The sequence below is a fragment of the Pelodiscus sinensis genome, chromosome 2 (genome assembly GCF_052426305.1).
Source record: "Pelodiscus sinensis isolate ZL-2025 chromosome 2, ASM5242630v1, whole genome shotgun sequence".
NCBI lineage: Eukaryota > Metazoa > Chordata > Testudines > Trionychidae > Pelodiscus > Pelodiscus sinensis.
In genome coordinates, this window is record NC_143053.1 from 221,688,789 (window position 1) to 221,708,775 (window position 19,987).

A 19,987-nucleotide genomic window follows, 5' to 3' on the forward strand; every position below is an offset into this window, starting at 1 on the left:
TCATCCCTGCCATCCATTTACAGGTCGCTGTACCAAGAGGCGGAGGAGATTGCTTCAATTGATGAGGAATCATCAGCCTTCTCTCACACAGCAACTCACATCTCCTCCTCCTCTCCTGACGACAGCCTTATGCCCCCTCGACCCCAAGGGTGGGTTACGACTTCCATTCTTTTCAAGACCTCTTTAAAAGACTTTCTGACGTCCTTGAGGTCTCCCTGGTCAGCCTCCCTGAGACCCAATGCAAACTGACCAGCGTACTCCATGCCACACCAACCTCCAAACTTGCCTTGCCCATGGAGCCTGCCAAGATTGTATGGCAGATAGCCACAGTTCCACCGGTCTGCATGAGCTCTGATTGCAAATGTTATGTGGCGCCACAAGGTCTGGACTTCCTCTTTTCTCATTCTTCCCCCAACTCTGTCAACCAAAGGGGCAAACAGAGCGCAACACGTACTATCCCATATGACAAAGAGTGGAAGCGGTTAGATTTTATAGGAAGGAAGGCTTATTCGTCAGCCTCTCCAACTACATATATCAAATTATACAGCTATGTTGGCTAAATACACCCACCACATCAGCTATCACTTTTTACTGATCCCTTGTCAGAGGATAAAAAACAACAGTTCTCTGCCAGTATAAATGAGGGAATGTTGATCTCCTCCATGGTCCTTCAAGCTGCCCTTGATGCATCCAACACAGCCTCATAGACCATTGCAACAGCTGTTGTGATGAGGAGGTTCTCCTGGCTTCACCTGTCAGGTTTTCCTCGGGAGGTACAGGCCACAAGACAGGATCTGTCCTTCCAGGGATCTAAGCTGTTCGCAGACTCAACCAGTGCGTCCTTCAATTCTCTCAAGGATTCCAGAACAATGCTGAAAGTCCTTGGGATCCATGTGCCTGCAGCAAAGTGCAAACAAAGCAGATACTTTAATTAGTAATACAAATCCTCTCCTTTCAGTCAGCCTCAGAGGCACTTTGACAACAGGAGGAGACAACATCAAAACTACCACGGACCAGCCAGCCATGTCTCAGCCATCTACCTCCAGGCAAACATTTTGAAGGTCGAGAGTCCAGTACCACCCCTTCACCCTTCATACGGAACAACCCCAATCCTACCTACTTTTCTGCCAACATCTCCCACCCTTCTTCCACCAATGGTCAGCCATCACGACCAACGAGTGGGTGCTAAAAGTTGTAAGAGCGGGATACTGTGTTCCTTTTACCAATATTCCTTCCACTCACCTTCCCTCCCCGTCCTCCTTTAGGGACCCATCTCACGAACGTGTTCTACTCCATGAGATTGACCATCTTCTCCACCTTTATGCTATAGAACCAGTACCTCAGCATCACAGAAACAAAGGCTTCTACTCCCGCTATTTCCTCACAACAAAAAAAATCAGGAGGTTGAAGACCAATTCTCGATCTTAGGAAACTCAACCGCTGCATTCAGAGGGAGCAATTCAAGATGGTGACTTTTTAGCTACCATAATACCAGCCCTAAATGAAGGGGACTGACTATCGACACTCAACCTCCAGGATGCTTATTTTTCATGTATGCATGTATCCTGCGCATCACAAATACCTGAGGTTTACACTGGGCACAGCACATTTCCAATACACAGTGCTGACCTTTGGACTTTCCATGGCCCCAAGGGTCTTTTCAAAACTCATTGCGGTAGTGGTGGCCCACTTCTGCCAGTGAGGCGTATCTATATTCTTCTTGGAGTGATGTCCCCATGGGTGCGCCACTGTAGGTGTTGGGCTTGTCCTCGTACTGGGACAAGCCTGAGACCTACAGTGGCGCGCCCACGGGGACACACATCTCGAAGAACAGTCATTACTGCACCAAGGTGAGTAACTTCCTCTTCCCCTGCCTCGATGACTGCCTGATCAGAGCACCCAGCCACCAGGAAGCCCTCAAGGCAGTCTCTCAGGCTATGTCCTTGTTCCAGGCTCTGGGACTCTAAATCATCCTGGCCAAAGCAAGTTCCAACCAGCTCAGACCATAGAGTTTATAGGGGCCTATGTTGACTGCACCCAGGCAATGGCCTCTCTCCTATACCACTGTTTTCAAACAATCAAGCACCTCGTCGAAGTGCTGGAATCCAGCCCGCAAGTTCCTGTAGGAACTTGCCTACAGCTTCTAGACCATGTGGCAGCAGCCACAGCAGTGGTGTCACACACCAGACTGCATATGAGACTGATGCTGAAATGGCTCAGAATGGTGTATAGACCCTATTACACCAGTATCAGCAAGTTGATATCACTTCCACCCAGGATCAAGAGCTCACTCCAGTGGTCAAAAAAATGTGTGTGCTGGGATACCCTTCCACAGAAGTCCCCTGACGATCGCAGTCATGACAGACTTTCCTCCTAGGGTGGGAAGTGCATTCAGGCCCCCTCACAGTCCAAGGATGAGCGCTCCCTTCATGTCAATGTGTTGGAACATTGTACAATATGCCTGCCAGAACTTCCTGCAACAGATACAGGGCAACACAGTATAGAATATTACGGACAATCAAGCCACAATGTACTACATAAATAGGCACGGGTGAGCCAGATCCTTCTGCCTGTATAGAGAGGCGACATACCTATGGCAATGGTGTATAGACCACAAAGTCCACATACAAGCCTCTTGTCTACCGGGCAAGGACAATATTATGGCAGACACCCTCAGCAGGAAGTTCACTTCCAACCACGAATGGGAATTGGATGACGATGTACTCCACACGATTTTCTCACTCTGGGAATTCCCAAAGATTAACTTGTTTGCAACCTCTGTGAAGAAAAAGTGTCCACAGTACTGTTCTAGTGCAGTCATTGGACTATACTCTCTGGGGAACTCATTTACAATACTGTAGAACGCACCCCTCCTCTGTGCCTTCCCGCCAACCCCACTTCTTCACCAGCTAGTCAACAAAATAAGAGCAGAGACAGGATCAGTAATCCTCATTGCTCCAGCTTGGCCCCTTCAGACATGCTATACTTATCTACTTCACATGTCCCTAAGGTCTCCATAGCAGCTTCCAATAGTCCCTCATCTCCTGACTCAGCAACAGGGTCTTGTCCGGCAACCATCTCCCCATATTCTTCGCCTCTGAGCTCGGCTTCTCACTGGCTCTCCTTAGTAGAAGCAACATTTACAGATCAGGTCAGACAGATCCTAATAAGTAGTCGTCGTCTGAATGAGAAAATCTTACCTCTACAAATGGTGAAGATTTTCTTCCTGGTCTAACTACAGATAGGCAGATCCATTCCTCTGGCCAATATACTAGAGTACCTCTTGCATCTAAAACACACAAATCTCTCCTTCAGTTCATTAAAGGAACACCTCACAGTCATAACCGCATTCCACCAACCCATCGAAGACGAATCAGTTTTCACCCACCTCACGACTAAACGATTCCTAAAGAGTATCCAGAACACATTTCTGCCTGTTAAAACATCCGTCCTAGCCTGGGACCTAAACGTTGTACTACGAGCCCTAACTCATACACCATTCAAGCCTATGGCCATGTATTCAGTGATGCACCTTTCAATGAAACTTGCTACATTAGTCACTCTCACCTCAGCCAGAAGACTAAGTGAAATTGGGGTGCTGATGGCCGACCCATGCTTTACCATTTTTCATAAGGACAGGGTGGTCTTCTATCACATCCAAAGTTCTTACCCAAAATACTTACCTCCTGGCATTGCAATGAACTGCTGGTGCTATCTGTCTTCTGCCCAAAGTCTCATGCCACCACTGAAGAAGCTAAATGGCATGTGCTCGATGTGCGCCGCACAATTGCCTTTTATCTAGAGAGGACAAAGACAATTCATAAAACTAACAGACTTTTCATCTCCATTGCTAAAAGGTCCTTGGGTGCATAAATGTCGAAAGAGACTTTCCAAGTGGATTTAGACTGCATACGTGTGGCTTATGCCAGTTTTAACCAGCAGCCTCTGCTGCAATTGCCATGGCAGCCTCTGCTGCAATTGCCATGGCAACCTCTGCAGCCTATCTTAGCAGCATTAACCTGATGGACATTTGCAGAGCCACAGCGTGGTCTTCTGCACACACTTTCGCCAGGTATTATGCCCTGGACTCTACCTGAAAAGGAGCACGGCGTTTGGATTCACAGTCTTCACCAAGGCCCAACGTGATTATTAACTGAAGCACCCTAACATGGGTACTGCTTATAGTCACTTCAAGTGGAGCACCCACAGGGACACGCCTCGAAGAAGAAGAGAAGGTTACTCACTTTGTGCAGTAACGGAGGTTCTCCACCACCTGCCCTTCCTTTCCTCTGCTTCAGAGGAGTAGTTGTTCTTCCGGGGCAGAGAAGGAACTGAAGGAATGATGGCCGCACATGCGTAGCAGCACCATGCATGCCATTTGCCTCACATGTGCGGCACACTGGAGGATACTGCTACTGTAAATCTCTGTCTAGCCACACAGCAGCACCGCAAGACCTAAGGTGGAGCACCATCTCGAAGAACCTCCGTTACTGCACAAAGTGAGTAACCTTCTCTCTTCCTACATGTTAATAAATACTTTATTTAGGTGCCTATAGACTACAAGTTATGCTTTCAAAGTATAGCCTTTTAAAATACATATTTAGTTGGAGTTATCTTTATGCATTTCTTTTAACATACTTGTTTGTAGATACTTATATATCCACTAGGTGGTAGCATTGCTTATGTAATTAAGGTAGAATAAGAAGTAGAAGCTGCTTATAAATAAAATTCTGAGGAATGACTTCTATATAAGAGGAATATTCTACATTTCACATGTTGTTAAACCATTTTGTCATATTTGTGGCTTATCCTTTTTAAAATTCTTGTCTGGCTTTCTTTGAAAGCTACCTTTGCTTTGTGTGTGGTTGAAACTTTCAGATGGAAAATAAGTAATTCCAGGGAAATAAATTCAGTAGAAACATTTTGAAATGACACTTTTTCAGGAAATTAAATGGAGCATTCTAGCTCTTTTTGCACTGTTAAGGTTTTTTTTTTTTTTTTTTTTTTTTTTTTTTTTTTTTTTTTTTTTTTTTTTTGTCTTTTTGGAGGGGATGTGTTGGGCCCTGTGATAATTACCATGACTAGGGATGAAAATCTTACATATAGGTTCATATTGTAGTTCATATCTGTTGAAACTAAATGTGGTGTTAATGCTGTAGACTCCTTATCATGGAGAATCAAAGTCAGTTTACACTGGGGATATAAAAGAATATTGCATTACAGTACTTTTATGGAATGCAGTATAAAACCCAGCTATTTTGTTCCCATATTAATTCTCTTCTTTTCATTATAGGATAAAATGGACCAACTGCTACAGATGTTACAAAGTGCAGATCCAGCTGATGATCAACCAGATCTCCCAGAGCGGCTTCATCTTGAAGGTAAGGCATGTTCTTTTTTGAGTGTGTGTGTGTGTGTGTGTGTGTGTGTGTGTGTGTGTGTGTGTGTGTGTGTGTGACCGAGAAAAGGTTTAACGTCCGTGAATTTACCGCTAGGACTGGGGTCCTGTCGCGGAGGGCAGCCAACAGGCTGACAGATGCCCCAGAGTTTATAGGAAGAGCTTATTACATCAGATTTCAGCTGCTAGGATACAGGATCCCTTTGCAGCGAGCAGTCTAGGGAAGACTGAGAGATGCCCCAACGGATCTGTCACCTGGGAGTGACATAATCCAAAACGCCCAAGCTCTTCCTATACCTGTCCCTTATGACCGGCTGAAGTTCTTTTAAATTGTGCTTGGTTCTGTTACAGCAACTGAAGGAGTCAGTTTAAAGCTTAAACAGTTACAGGTTTATTAAAAAGGCTTATAAAGCATATGGTTACAATGGCTATTGCTCTTCTTTCTTAACTGCTAGCAAATATAGATCTTAAAAATGGTTACAAAGAAAATAAAGATAGAAAATAGAAATAATGGTACCAAGTTACAGCTTAATCTTTAAAGAGCTCTAAGTCTATGTGTACACTTAAGACAAAGGACCACATCCAGGTACAATTTTTACCCCCTTCTGTGCCTCTTGAGCATCCGCATGGAACCTCGGGAGGTCAAACACCTAACCCGACCAGCAGATAGATGGTAGATTGACACTCAGAGTAAATGTGCTGCTGGACCCATCTTTATACCCATAGGGGCCCGTATCCTCTTTCTTATCTAAGATGCCAAATTGTACTGGTCTGTTTTTGTGGCGCCAGTTACAAGCAAGTTTCAACTTAATTTACACTTGCAAGAGAGAGAACTAAATTGTGAGTACTAGATATTTTTTTTTTTACTGGGCAAGAGATTCCTTCCCCCGCGGACGGCTGTGTGTTCGTATCAATATGGGTTTCAGTCAAGGGAACTCCTCGGCAGACTCTTGGTCAGCAATTGGCATATCTCTGTTTACAGCCATTTAGGGTCACTGAGCCCGCATATCCTGAGCCTCCTGCTCCAACGCTTACTGCTCTGTGTGCCCTGCATGCTCCAGGCAAACAAAGATGGATGTTACAGGGGGGTTCCTGTCTGGCTACACAAGGCCACCTGATATTCATGGCTATTGATTGCCAAGACAGCACCCCTAAATTCTCAGATTCCATTTCTCTTGGCACCTGGACTCCTGGGTGCCATGGCACCCAGAGCAAACACTGCACTGAGTAACTTAACTATGGGCCCATATCTCTTCTTTGGAGGATTGAGGGTGGTGATATCCATTCAGCCAGCTTCTGAGATATCAATACATCAAGTTAAGGTGGCATACCCAGTACCACAATTTCCTCTCCAAATGCAGTGCACTTCCAGTTGAATGGCTTTTCCTCCTTTTCTTTCTCATCTTCCAACTATTCACTTTCCCCTTCTTGGGTAGCACAGAGGCAGTCAGATAAGGATTCTAGAAAGATTTCATGAGAGGTGGTTGGAAGAGACCCGGGACTCATAGGCTTGCAGCCCTGTTGATAGACTCCCCTTTTTTTACCCTTTTACCCTTTAGTGTTTCCAACTTGTGCAGCTTTAAATCCTGGAAAGGCAGGAGGAGGAAAATGAGGAGGAGCATCAGAAGAACACTTGCTCTCCCATGTGACTTTCCTTCCTAGATAAGGCAATGAACCATTCTACATCTGTTTCAGTGGATGATTTCCTGGTATTCCAGGACATCATTAGGCACATGACAGAGACTCAGGATTATATATGTGGTCAAGGGAAAACCACAAATGTGTTAGATCTTACACTCTTCCATGACAGGCTCCCTGTGCCGAAAAGTGCTGTTGAAGTCTGCAAAAACTTGTGGCATACAATAGTGTCTATCCCAGCCATAGTGCGAGCTCCCAGGGATGTCATGTCCCTCCTAAGGGAACAAAATATTTGTACTCCCATCCAGTTCTGAATTGTCCTGTAGAGGTTGCTTTCCAAGAAGGTCAAAGAGGAACCTCCTTAAACCATGTTGAAAGACAAAAGCCTAAAGAAATTAGATTTTTGTGAGCACAAGGTATTCTTGTAAGCCATCTTCCAGATGCAGGTAACTAACCGTCGGGCCCGTCTTTTTAAGTTTTGCCACTTCTACTTAGAAGAGATCCAAACAGCAAATGAGAGCCTTCCATTTGAGGGCAATAATCTTTTATTCTATGTCTCATGAGGTTATCCAAGAGTGGCTCTTTTCTTTGGGCCTCTGTTCTAGCCCCATGAAGCAAACCAGCACATCAACAATCTTTCTTGAAGTTGTCTCTTTTTTTCTCTCTCTACCTGATAAAATTTTTTCAAGAATTCCTCTTTGTTCAGCTGGTGGTAAAAAAAATTCTTTCTCTACACTTCTACCTATTAAGAGTGGTGAATGAGGTTCATGTAGATCACTTTCAAATTCAGTGTCTCTTCAATATGCTTTTCTTCTCATAAATGCCCTAGAGTCCAGAGTAGGGATGTAAGCGACTAGTCGACTCTCTGTTAATCAAATGCTTCTTTGATAGTCGACTACTGACTTGACTAGTCACTTTCCCCATCCTCTCTTGCTGTCTCTATCAGAGAGACGCAGGAAAGGGGGAGAGCAGGATCGGGTGCTGGGGGGAACCGGCTTAAAAGCCAGTTCCCTCCATCAATGTCTCCATGGAGAGTAGGGGCAGGGTGCAGTTGGGAAGTGGCAGAGCTTGCAAGAGCAGAGCTTTCTACATTTCAAAAGCAGAAGTGCTGCAGGGAACCTGGGACAAGCTGGGGACTCAAACAGTCCCCCGCTGGCCCTATTATCCCTGCTTTTGAAATGTACAAGAGCCCACCCTCAGCTCTTGAACATTTGAAAAGCAAAGTGAAAGCCACTGGTGGACTGTTTTGACTAATAATGGTAAATATAAGGAAAGTATTTTTAATGTAAAAGGGCAAGGGTTGCACTCAGAGGCTTGCTGTGTGGAAGGGGTCACCAATACACAATATTGAGAACCACTGCTTTATGCCCGTGATTCGGGGGGAGAGCGGAAGGAGAATGAATAGGGCATGAGCCATAAAGGATGCTGGCCTGGTCTCAGTGGATGCTGCTAGCCAACTATGCAGTCTTGTGCATGTGGGGCTCATTTGTACCAAGAGTGGAATACATGCAGAAGAACCAGTTGCTGTAGGTAGCCATTCTTTTAAAAACTTGCCAAAATAACCTGGCGGTATTTATAAAATGTCAGAAACTAGAGACCTAGTAATTTTTTTTTTTTATCACTGGCCTGCTGGGTTATCTTGCTTCTCATTTTCTTCATCTGTAACATGGTGATAATGATATTTGCCTCCTGTGCATAGTACTGTTGAGATCTAGTTGTGAAAATTACAATCTAGATTTGTTTGTTTTGCAACAGTCTACTAATATCTATTGAACATCTTCAGAATTGGCTTCTGGTTATGAATTCCAGGACAGTGGTGCTGTGAAGGAACAGAGAGAACTGCAAAAAGCTCTTGAGTTATTCAATTTCCTCCAAAATGTAAAGGGGAGAGGCTGATTTATGCTGAGTCTGTTGCTTCTCAGTTTGCAAAATCTAATTTAGAGAACCTAGGCCTCAACCTTTAATAAAAAAGGTGCATAACCAACATTTACTCTATCTTTTATGAATTAAAATATAGATATTTGTTTATGATCTTAGAAATTTCTTTTGACATCTAAATGTTTGAGGTTACTATTTTTTAAAAAAGCACTTGCAACAATGATTACCAATGGCAGGTAAGTTTTCAGAATGGAGAGAGAGAACTAGTGGTGTCCCCCAAGGGTCTGTACTGGGATCAATTCTATTCAGCTTATTTATAAATGATCTGGAGAAAGGGGTAAACAGTGAGGTGGCGAAATTTGCAGATGCTACAAAACTGCTTAATATAGTTAAGACCAAAGCAGACTGTGAAGAGCTTCCAAAAAAAAAAAACCCCTCACAAAACCAAGTGATTGATCAACAAAATGGCAAATGAAATTTAATGTTGACAAATGTAAAGTAATGCATATTGGAAAAAATAATCCCAGCTTTACATACAATATGAAGAGGCCTAATTTAACTATAACTACTCAAAAGAGGGATCTGGGAGTCATTTTGGATAGTTCTCTGAAAATATCCACTTAATGTGCAGTGGCAGTCAAAAAAGCAAACAATGTTAGGAATCATTAAAAAAGGGCTAAAGAATAAAGCAGAGAACATCTTGTTGCCTCTATATGAAACCATGGTATGCCCACCTCTTGAGCACTGCATACAGAAGTGGTCACTTCTGTGGCTCAGTGGGAGTGCTGTCTGCTCTGTATCCTGGTGTCCCCCTGCACTGTGATGTGTGATTCCCACTGAGTCACCCAAATGTGTATTAACCTAGACACCTGGGCTCAGCCTGAGGAGATAACAGGATTCCCAGGGGGGGAGACAAAGGGAGAGAGGCGGAGACCAACAGGAAGCTTGGGCAGGGGGTGGGGGAAGGAGGGGAAAGGTTCACTGGCTGGCTGGCTGGCTGGGAAATGGGAGGGAGTGAGCCTGAATGGCGGGGAGGGGGGGGGGGGGTCTAGGGGAGTGATGGACCACCCTAACCCAAAGGGATCTTAGGCATCCTGGCCCAGACTCCTGTAGCAATATCAAGTCTATGTTGTGCTGTATCCTTGAGAAGCAATAAACCCTCCATTCTACTGGCTGGTGAAATCTGTTCTTGCTGTAGACGGGGTGCAGGATTTGTGGGGAACTCTGACTGCGCCGTCACAGTTTCGTCTCAAAAAAGATATATTGGCATTGGAAAAGGTTCAGAAAAGGGCAAAGGTCTGGAATGGGTCCTATATGGAGAGAGGTTAAAAAGACGGGGACTTTTCAGCTTAGAAAAGAGAAGACTTGGGGGGAATACAATAGAGGTCTATAAAGTCATGACTCGTGTAGAAAAAATGAACGAGGAAAAGTTATTTCTTGTTCCCATAACATAAGAACTAGGAGTCTCCAAATGAAATTAATAGGTGGAAAGTTTAAAACAAACAAAAGGAAGTTTTTCTTCACATAGCACACAGTCAACCCATGGAACTCTTTGCCAGAGGATTCTGTGAAAACCAGGAGATTAACGGTGCAAAGAAGAACTAGATAAATTCTTGGAGTTAGGTCCATCAATGACTGGTGTCCCTAGCCTCTGTTGTCAGAGGCTGGAAGTGGATGACAGGAGAGGGATCACTTGATTCCTGTTCTATTCACTTGCTCTGGGGCATCTGGCATTGGCCGCTGTTGGAAGACAGGATACTGGGCTAGATGGATCTTTGGTCTGACCCAGTATAGATGTTCTTATGTTCTTAAGATTACGTTCTGCTTTTCAGTACTAACTACTGAATTTTTTCATAATTCTGATTATATAAATGTAATTCTCTCCTAGCTATATGCCACCAAATGGGACCTCTCATTGATGAAAAGCTAGAAGATATTGACAGGTAAGAAAACATACACAAGCACGCACACATATGCTTATACTGATTTTTATGGCTCAGAAACTTTTGAAATAATAGCACAAGTATGAATTGTTTACATTATGGTGCTATCAATAATTTCAGTATAAAATGTACATGTAGAAAGCACATGCTGTTTATCGTCCTGCTCCATCACTATGACTCCTACACACTATGGTAATATAAATTATAAATAATAGAATGGTCCATCATGGCAGGATGACTGAGCATATTTTCTCTCAAAGGTGTGATAGTAATATTAGTGAATTATTTATTTTGCTAATTTTAGAATGCTGAAATACTGTATCTCCTACTTAATACTCAGGAGTAATGAATTTAAATTATTTTTTTGCTTGTCTACTTGATAAAAAATTAATATTTCTCTGACTGCCAGTCACAATTACAATGCTTGATCAATATGTCTAGGCAACACTTCCCATACAGTAAGAGTAGTTTGCTATAGTACCTTATGTACAAATCCACTGTATTATATCCACTTGAGTATAAATGACTAAAATGTATATTAAGCCATATGATATAATAGATGATATATGAAAATATTTCTACAAAAGGTAACTTCAATTTGAATGAAAATATCATTCATTATTTCAGGAAACATTCAGAACTTTCAGAGCTCAATGTTAAGGTTATGGAGGCTCTTTCATTATATACCAAGTTGATGAATGAAGACCCAGTGTATTCCATGTATGCAAAACTACCGAACCAACAGTATTATATGCAATCTTCTGGTGTTTCTGGCTCTCAGGTAAATAGTTGATAGTTTTAAGATATTGAGTATATATTGAGCTAATTATGGATAAGTTGCCTTGTAAGGTATCAGTGATACACTATGGCTTATCATTGTAAAAAATTAGCCTCTGTTTTGTGGTACACTCAGCTGTCAGAATTTGCAGCCTCTTCCTTATGTTCCTAATTACCTTTATACCAGTTAATCTTATTTTGTCTTTTTCGTGTGAGGAGGGTGTTTGTTTCCAAAACTAAACTGTGCTATGTTCCCAGAATTAGCATTAAAGCACATACTATTGTTTTATTAAAACAAAACATGGTTTATGGAAGAGAAAACACAACAATAAAGATATATTTAAACTTCTAATGTTCAGTTTCAGACTTTGAAAAGATTTTCTAGTACAGACTGGCTTAATTTTAGTACTGTTTTGTTTATTTTCATTTATAAAATGTACAAAAAAAGTTCTTGTCTTGTGCCTGTTGTGCCAGGGTGGATGGATTTAAATCAAAGGGGTTTATATCGTTATTTAAATCATCCTGAAAGAATTATTGATTTTTTTTTAAATCCAGTTTCTCACTGATACTACTGCACACATTTATTAAACAGTGCTTCATATCTCATCACTAAAACATGCTAATTTACAATTCAGTACATCATTTATAACATCTAAGAGGTATACTTTATGTAACTTTTTAGATTATTTGATTTTTACTATCTCAGAAAATAGTACATAATACTCATTGTCTGTGTCAAGCTGAAGATGCAGCAGCAGTACATTAGGAATGTTAAGAACTAAATCACCCCCCCCCCACAATAGCACTTATATTTTATTAAACTAAATCTTAAATATTACATAAATGTTTCACATTTGCAATGGCAGCTGTCTCCTGAGTTGCTAGCTGATGGCTGCCCAAAAAAACCCTTTATTTTTAATTTTCAATTTTTATTCGTTCTTAAGAGACAAGTTCTCAGAATATTTAAATGCATGGTGTTTTTAAAACTTCTACAGCTATCTCTCGTATTCACCACTGCCACTGTCATTTTGATTAATTGACTGAAACAGATATGAGTTTTCCTGCTTTTTAAATTTTCAGTTGATTTCCTAGCTTGGAGTGAATACAGGCAGTCCCCGGGTTACGTACAAGATAGGGACTGTAGGTTTGTTCTTAAGTTGAATCTGTATGTAAGTCGGAACTGGCTTCCAGATTCAGCCACTGCTGAAACTGATCAGTTTCAACAGCGGCTGAATCTGGAGGCCAGTTCTGACTTACATACAGATTCAACTTAAGAACCCCAGGCATCCCCAAGTCAGCTGCTGCTGAAACTGATCAGCAGCTGATTCCAGGAAGCCCGGGGCAGGGGCTTCCTGTAGTCAGCCACTGGTCAGTTTCAGCAGCGGCTGACTTGGGGACACCTGGGGCAGAGCAGCTGGGGTGCTGCTGGGTTGGTCCAGTGGCGCCCAGAGCGGCGCTACAGGACCAACCGGCAGCGCCCCAGCTGCTGTACCACAGGCGTCAGGAGCAAAGCCGCGGAGCACGGGGGCAGCGGGACAGCCCAGACGCACCGTGGCTATCCTGCTGCCCTCGGGCTCCGTGGCTTTGCTCTGCTTTGCTCCCCGTCCCCCTGGTCTGCTGGAGACCAGGGAGAGGGAGGGCCCCGTTCGTAACTGCAGATCCGACATAAGTCGGATCCGCGTAACTCGGGGACTGCCTGTAATACCAAAAGATGAAAATATTCTCTGTGCCTGCAGAGGAAGCTACTGCTGTGAAAAGTTGCTTTAGCAGCTGAAGGAACTCTGTTTCAAGTGCCTGGCTAATGATTTCCACCAATTCAGGGGAGTAACTTTGTTAAAAACATAATCAGTAAACTTGTTCTGATGAAATAATTTTGCTCCAGCCCTGAAAATTATTATGAGTGGCCTAACTGATAAGTGATTTTGAGATGCCCATGCTATGGCAGCAACAGCATCTTTAGAAGTTAAGAATCTATCTTTATATCTGGGGTTGAAAAGGTTCACAAAAATATGAGGTGGAGTTAGTGTTTGATCCCATTCACTCTTTTGGTTCCTGCAGTTCAATTTTCTGGTTAGCGTTTCTTTTATCAGTGTCTCTTGAGGTGCCTTCCAAACTTGGACAGAATCAGCAGTATAGCAGCAATTTATTTGAAGTTTGTTTAAGGCTATGGATAATAGGCTCCACTTTCTTCAGTGAAACTGAAGCAAAATGGTTGTTATGGAAGTATTTTGCGACTTATAACATTTTTTTTAATCCTTGAGATGGTGTATTTTAGTGGCTAAAAGATGGTGTATTTTTGACTAAAAGATGCAATACATGGACACTGAAGCCATATGTTGTTAAGGAGCATCTTTCTGCTTCTTCTTCTAAGTATCTTTTCATCTTTGCCATGTTTGCAGCATTGTCTGAGACAAAACTGTGCATGTGACAGTTGAGCTTTGTTCAAAATTTAGTACAGCTTTCACTGTCATTTCTTTTAAATATTCTGTTGTGTAGGCATTTCCCGACATGTGTATTGTTTCTGAAAGAAATGCAATCCCATTTTCTTTTGTCACACAGGCACATATTACTAGATCATTGTGTACATTGCTCCACCCCTCAAGGCTTAAACTGACACATTTCTCCTCAGTATTCCCTGCACACTGTTCAATTTCCTTCTCGTACACAGTATTTAGCAGTCTTCCACCAGTGTCTGCTCTGCTAGGTGAAGTGTAGCCTGGTTGTAAGGACTCAATCATGTCAGTGAAGGTGTGTGGTGGTAACAATGCAAAAGTAGAATTTGTGGCATAAATGAACTGAGCAATCTTTTCATCTAGGTGTCTTGTTGGTGTTTGCTGGTCTTTACTACAAACCCACCGATAGTGGTTGTTTTATTTGATGATTGAAATCTTTTGCATACTATTGATATTTTGTCTTTAATATGTTTAGTTGCAAGCTGAAAGCACAACTGATGACTCTGAAGTTGTTGCAGATACAGTCTAATTTGTCACACTTAAATGGGATCCTGAAACATTCTGAATAGATCCTGATTCTGAATAGTCACTCTTCTCACTTCTTGTCACACTATTATTCAATTAATCATTTCTATTTTTTACTTAATTCACAAGCCATGATGATTAGCTAAGACATTTTTTTTCTAGTAACATCTAACAGCAAATAGCTTGGGAATTTACTTGTTAAATCACTTATTAAAAGGCAAAGCACGAATATTGAAGAATGATGCATTGCAAAGTGAAATATAAGTTACTAACCAATTGGTCCGCATTGTTCTTTAGATATATCCACATCTTCGTCTACATAATTTTCTCCCAATAAGCAGTTTTTCTTATGATGATTCATTCTTGTAACAAGGCCCTGCATCTCCTTCTTGTATTACTTATACTTGACACATTTTCCTTTTTTACCTTAGGAATGAATTTCTTCAAAATATTGCCAGGTGAAATCTGTCTTATGGCCAGGAGCCATGATAGTTTTCTGTGTCAAAAGTGTGGGGGAATATAGGAAGTTCTGTGTGTGCTGAATGATGTGTTCTTGTTTTATTTCCAGTCCATTCCACACTACTGTTCTTTTCTATGCTGCCTCCATCCTTTTCTATGTATTGTGTGTCTGTCATTAAGACAGTGTCTTGAATAACACCTGTGCTATGCTTGGCCGAGCTCTACCACCATATAAGCACAGAACAATAACAATCCTGTGGCTTTCTTTGTAGATGTGACTTTAGTCTGTTGAGAAGCAGAAATTGAAAGCCCAGAACTTTCAAGAAGCAAGAGCTGGTAGTGAGGCTGGGCAAACTAGAGCCATTAATTTGTATGTTTAGCTTGTTTGTGATGAGATTTAATTCTGTTATTTTTAAGCAAGAGGGAAGTTAAGTATTTTATTGATTTTAAAAAAAAAATCACATTTAAATAAAATCCATTTTTAATTTAAAAAACTTGATTTTTATCCACCTTGCTTTGTACCAGTTTGAAAATAAAAATGAACAAAAGTAAAGCCAGCATTTCCTTCACATATTCAAGCCAAAAGGTATTCAATCACAGTAGACTTTAAGTTCAACCATATGTTCCTTCCACCACAAACAACTTCTTCCATTATCTTCCTTACCCAAAAAGCCTGTGCAAAAATTGCACTTATATTACAGACGTGCACAGGTAGCAGTATACGTAAAGTACGTAGGCACGCTTCTTGGCAGTAACATTTAAGTATGTACTCTCCCAGCATGACTATAGGGAGTCATGTAGATGGTGAGGTACGGCTTACATGAGTAAAGACACGCCCGAAAGGTGTCTGTATGCAAGTACATACTATAAATGCTCTCTACATACCCAAGCTGTGTTTCCTTCTCTACACCACCAAAAAGAGTATTGTGTGGTGTCTGGTTGCTGCAGCCTTTCCCTATTGTTGGAAAAGTCTATAGCAGAAAGGGAAGTCTCAAGCGAAGGGAGGCAGCTGGAAAAGACTTCAGCAGTTGATCCACGTTGTTCTTAAGATATACTGACATCTTCATCCACATCATTTTCTCCTAATAAGCAGATTTCCTTATAATATTTCATTCTTGGAACTAGGCCCTGTGTTGAAACAGAATCTGGACACCGTGTAAGAAGCAAGTAGGAAGGTTTATTACACACAGCGCTGGTGGAGTGTCACTTTGCTTGTTAGGCATGGTGAATACTGCCCAATAATAGGTTACAATGGATTATATAAGATGCTGATGGGCGGATAAAGTGATGGGGGGAGGAAGGTGAAGATCCCAGATCCCCTGGATAGGTACTAACCATGAGGCAAAATGAGGGCAATAATCTAAAGGTTACATAGTGTTTTCCACCCATAGCTTACAGAATACAGTAATTCCTCATTTAACACTGTAGATTCATTTCTGAAAATGTTCGTGCTAAGCGAAAACGTTCTATGTGGGGTCGATTTTCCCATTTAAAAATAATGGAAAAAGTGGTGGTGTGTTTCAGGTGGTGGTGGCTAAGTCATTTTTTTGTTGGTGCTGGGTCGTCAGCGTCAACATTAGATATCTAGCAACACAAGATAACTTGTAACACAAGTCGCCACAGTTTGTTAAAACACGAAGATAAACACGTGAGTGAGCGGAGGAGCGCTGTGACCACGTATATTCATCCGCTCATGCATATTACCACTGTTTTCATATTACCGCGTGAAGTAGATTATTGTCTACTTGATTATTGTCATGTTATTTGGTGGACAGTCGTGTTATTTGAAAAACGTTCCCTAAAAAAAATCATGCTATTGCGAAAACATGTTAAGCAGGCACCTGTTAAACGAGTAATTACTGTACCTTATATCTAGTTAAACAAGTACTTAAACAAAGCAGACATCAATTGTCAATTATGTGTTAAGGGGCGATGTGTCTGCTAACGTCAGGAAGGTATATTTGCACGGATGTGATCCATTGGTGTTGCACCTGGGGGACTAAAGCAGAGGCAGTAAGGGTACATGACAATTGCGCATTTGTTCCTAGCACCATTGAATGTGTTATGTCCTGTCTCTCTCACCCATAGGGCCTTTCCCTGGGATGCAATAGTCTGGGTAGTTATTTTTATGATGACCTTCCTCCGATGGGCTTAGCGGGCGGGAGGCGGTAACCTTCATGTACTGTGCCTTTGGCATAGGTGTTTGTGTGCCTGTTCCAGATTTGGAATTTAGAATAGGGGTTCTTAACAGAATATGATAGCCTGCCTCAGAAATTTTTACTCTACATCTCCTTGTACTGGAAGCAGAGGGGAGCGTCCTGTTAGCACCCTGGTACCGGAGCCCAACCTTGCCACAATAAAAGATTCCGGCACCGGGAAAAGGCTAGGCGCTCCCAACTTCTGGAGTCCATCCTCATAGCAGTGAAAGGCTTTGGCAGCAGGAAGATGATATTCCCTGCTGTGTCCCTACACCAGAGCTTTTCACCGACAAATGAAACTACCCATTGCCATGTGAACACAGCCTGCTTTTTACTCTTGCCAGTAGCTATATGGACGCTACACATCACTTTTATATATCAACAGTTCATAACTTAATTTTTTTGGCTCAGATGCAGAGGGCTTCATTCATTCTCCTTACTTAAGTTGTATCATTTTTGTAGATCATACTTCCACTCAATTCATATGTATGGAGATTTCTGAAATCCTTATAAACATGCTAGCCATTGAATTCTTCTAAAACACAATTACCACTTTATTTTCCAGTTTATCAAAATATCAGAGGTGTAAAGGCTTGCAAGCTGTACAATCTCTTTATTGCCTTTTGTGCATTTGGACACTTCTAAGGATCTTCCAAAATATCAGAAAGAAGACTTGCTTCTTTATTAAATGAAGCCTAAAAATGTGAGCCAGCTAATAAACCTCTGTATTTCCCACTCCTGTGTTTTTGGATAAGTATTACTGGCAAAATTAGTGTTTAGTTTTCTAATGATACCATTAATCTACCTGTAGTTTCTTGAGACACAATACCTTTTCTTTGCATAGTGTCATTAGAACAAAATAGTTAGAAATCTAGAGTCTCTGTACCTACACATAATCAAGTTCAGCACACACCCATACAATACGATTTAGCTGCCTTACAAACTGGCACACATCTAACCTCAGAAGAAATACAGGACATTTGGGTGGAGAAGAGCTATTGTAAAGGCCTAAAGATGCTAGGAAATGCTTTCCTTCATTTCTTGAATGAGTTCTTACATTCTTTGATTGTGTAGATTATGTCAATAGAGCTAGTGCCTTAGATTCAGATTTTAAGATTTTTATAATCAGCTACCCTGATCATGTACATAACACAGACCATATAGCAGCTGTGGCCAATCCGAGGCGCACGAGCCCCCTCTCTCCCACCCCCGCATGGCTAGAAAGCTGCCCCCGCGTCCCCCTAAACAGCCCCCTCCTCCCGGCTCCCTGTGCTGACCTGGGCAAGGGAGCCGTCGGGCGCAGCCATGAAAGCTGCAGAAATAAAGATGGCAGCAGGAGCCTGCTGTGGCCAAAAAGCCTCAAAACGTGTTTAAATGCGGGTTCTTAAAGGGGCAGAGCCTTTTTTTAGAGCTTTTGTTTGTTTTTGTTTTGCTCGACCAAACGCGACTGGGGGGGCTCCCTTTGTGTGTGTGTGTGTGTGTGTGTGTGTGTGTGTGTGTGTGTTTTTGGTTTGGTTGGGTGGTGTGTGGTGGGTTTTTTTTGTTTTTTTGTTTTTGTTTTGTTTTGACAACTTTGCCCCAGCTCTTCACGCTGGATCCACTATTATCTTGGCTCAGAATGGGTTTGCCACCCCTGCCATATAATTTCACCCAGTTATCTCTGCAGTAAGCCCAATAATTTGTTTGAACTAAAACTGTTTCTTTAGAAACTCATCTAGCCATGATATAAGGACATCAGGAGTTGGAGAACCTAACATATGGAATTCTAGATGGAATTTTCCCTAGCAGACCACCTCCTGTCCCATTCATATTACTTCCCAATGATAGATTCAGCAATTTTTTTACATAAACGTGTTTGCTTTCTTTGAATTTTCGTTTAGCAATTGTATATAAAGGAAAGCCAGCGCCATTTGTTGGGTTACAATTAGGGAGCCTCTATTCTACACTGTCTGTTCTCTGTTAAACAGTTCAAATTTTTAACTTTTATTCAGAAGGGAAAAAACTGCAGACTTACTTTGAACTTTCACAAATATGTATTTTTAAATTTAATGACTGAAAGTCCTATTTGATATACAGTGTCTCGTAAACTACCAATGTACTGGAGTCTCTTTCCTTTTGACAGAGAGTAGAGTTATGATACAATCATAATACTCTCCACTGTTACAACATTATGACACAGTGCAAATTGGTCAAGTTGCCTCTAAATCCACAACTTTTTGTTGGCAAAGACTTGAGAGGCTTTTCTTTAGATTCTGAACTTAGCAAGCAACTAAATAGTAACTATATGTTCTTGTATTTTATCTATGGCCTTATTTTGTTTTTTTTTTTTCAGGTCTACCCAGGGCAAGCTCAAAGTAGTACCTATTTGGTGACAGGGAATGCACAGTTGGGCCATATTCAAGGCTATAATCTTCCTCAAGAGCAACTTCCTTCTCTTAACCAAGGCACAGTTCCTCCATCTGCGAGCTCAGGACTGCCTGGTCAGCCAGCTCAGACATCTTATGCTAAGTAATTTTAATATTTACCTATTCTTTATACATTAAACATTTCATTCTTGTAAGTAGGACTGACTTTTAAGGGGAAAATTGTTTTTGGACAGACATAATTGTTTTGGATTTTAGCCATTATTGACTGAACTCTGCAGCACATTTACTTCCAGTGCCTATTTACTGATGTTTAGATAACAAAAGTATTTTTAGTAGTTGTCTGAACTTTGTA

The 19,987-nt window shown here is 41.7% G+C and overlaps 1 protein-coding gene and 1 long non-coding RNA gene across 5 annotated transcripts in view; one reads left to right on the forward strand and one right to left on the reverse strand.

The window, feature by feature from the left end:
• STAM (signal transducing adaptor molecule) overlaps positions 1-19,987 on the forward strand; it is an 80,579-nt gene that overhangs the window by 49,248 nt on the left and 11,344 nt on the right. For all 4 annotated transcript variants that reach the window (XM_075922467.2, XM_075922466.2, XM_075922468.2 and 1 more), the window contains exons 10-13: positions 5,294-5,381; positions 10,803-10,857; positions 11,485-11,638; positions 19,602-19,777. In XM_075922467.2, coding sequence (XP_075778582.2) covers positions 5,294-5,381; positions 10,803-10,857; positions 11,485-11,638; positions 19,602-19,777 — 473 coding nt within the window. The remainder of the gene's footprint in view (positions 1-5,293; positions 5,382-10,802; positions 10,858-11,484; positions 11,639-19,601; positions 19,778-19,987) is intronic.
• On the reverse strand, positions 558-3,109 carry LOC142827353 (uncharacterized). The gene is made up of 3 exons (XR_012902060.2): positions 2,592-3,109; positions 2,326-2,474; positions 558-897 (listed from the first exon to the last, which is right to left on the reverse strand). It is a non-coding gene; the product is annotated as an uncharacterized LOC142827353 (long non-coding RNA).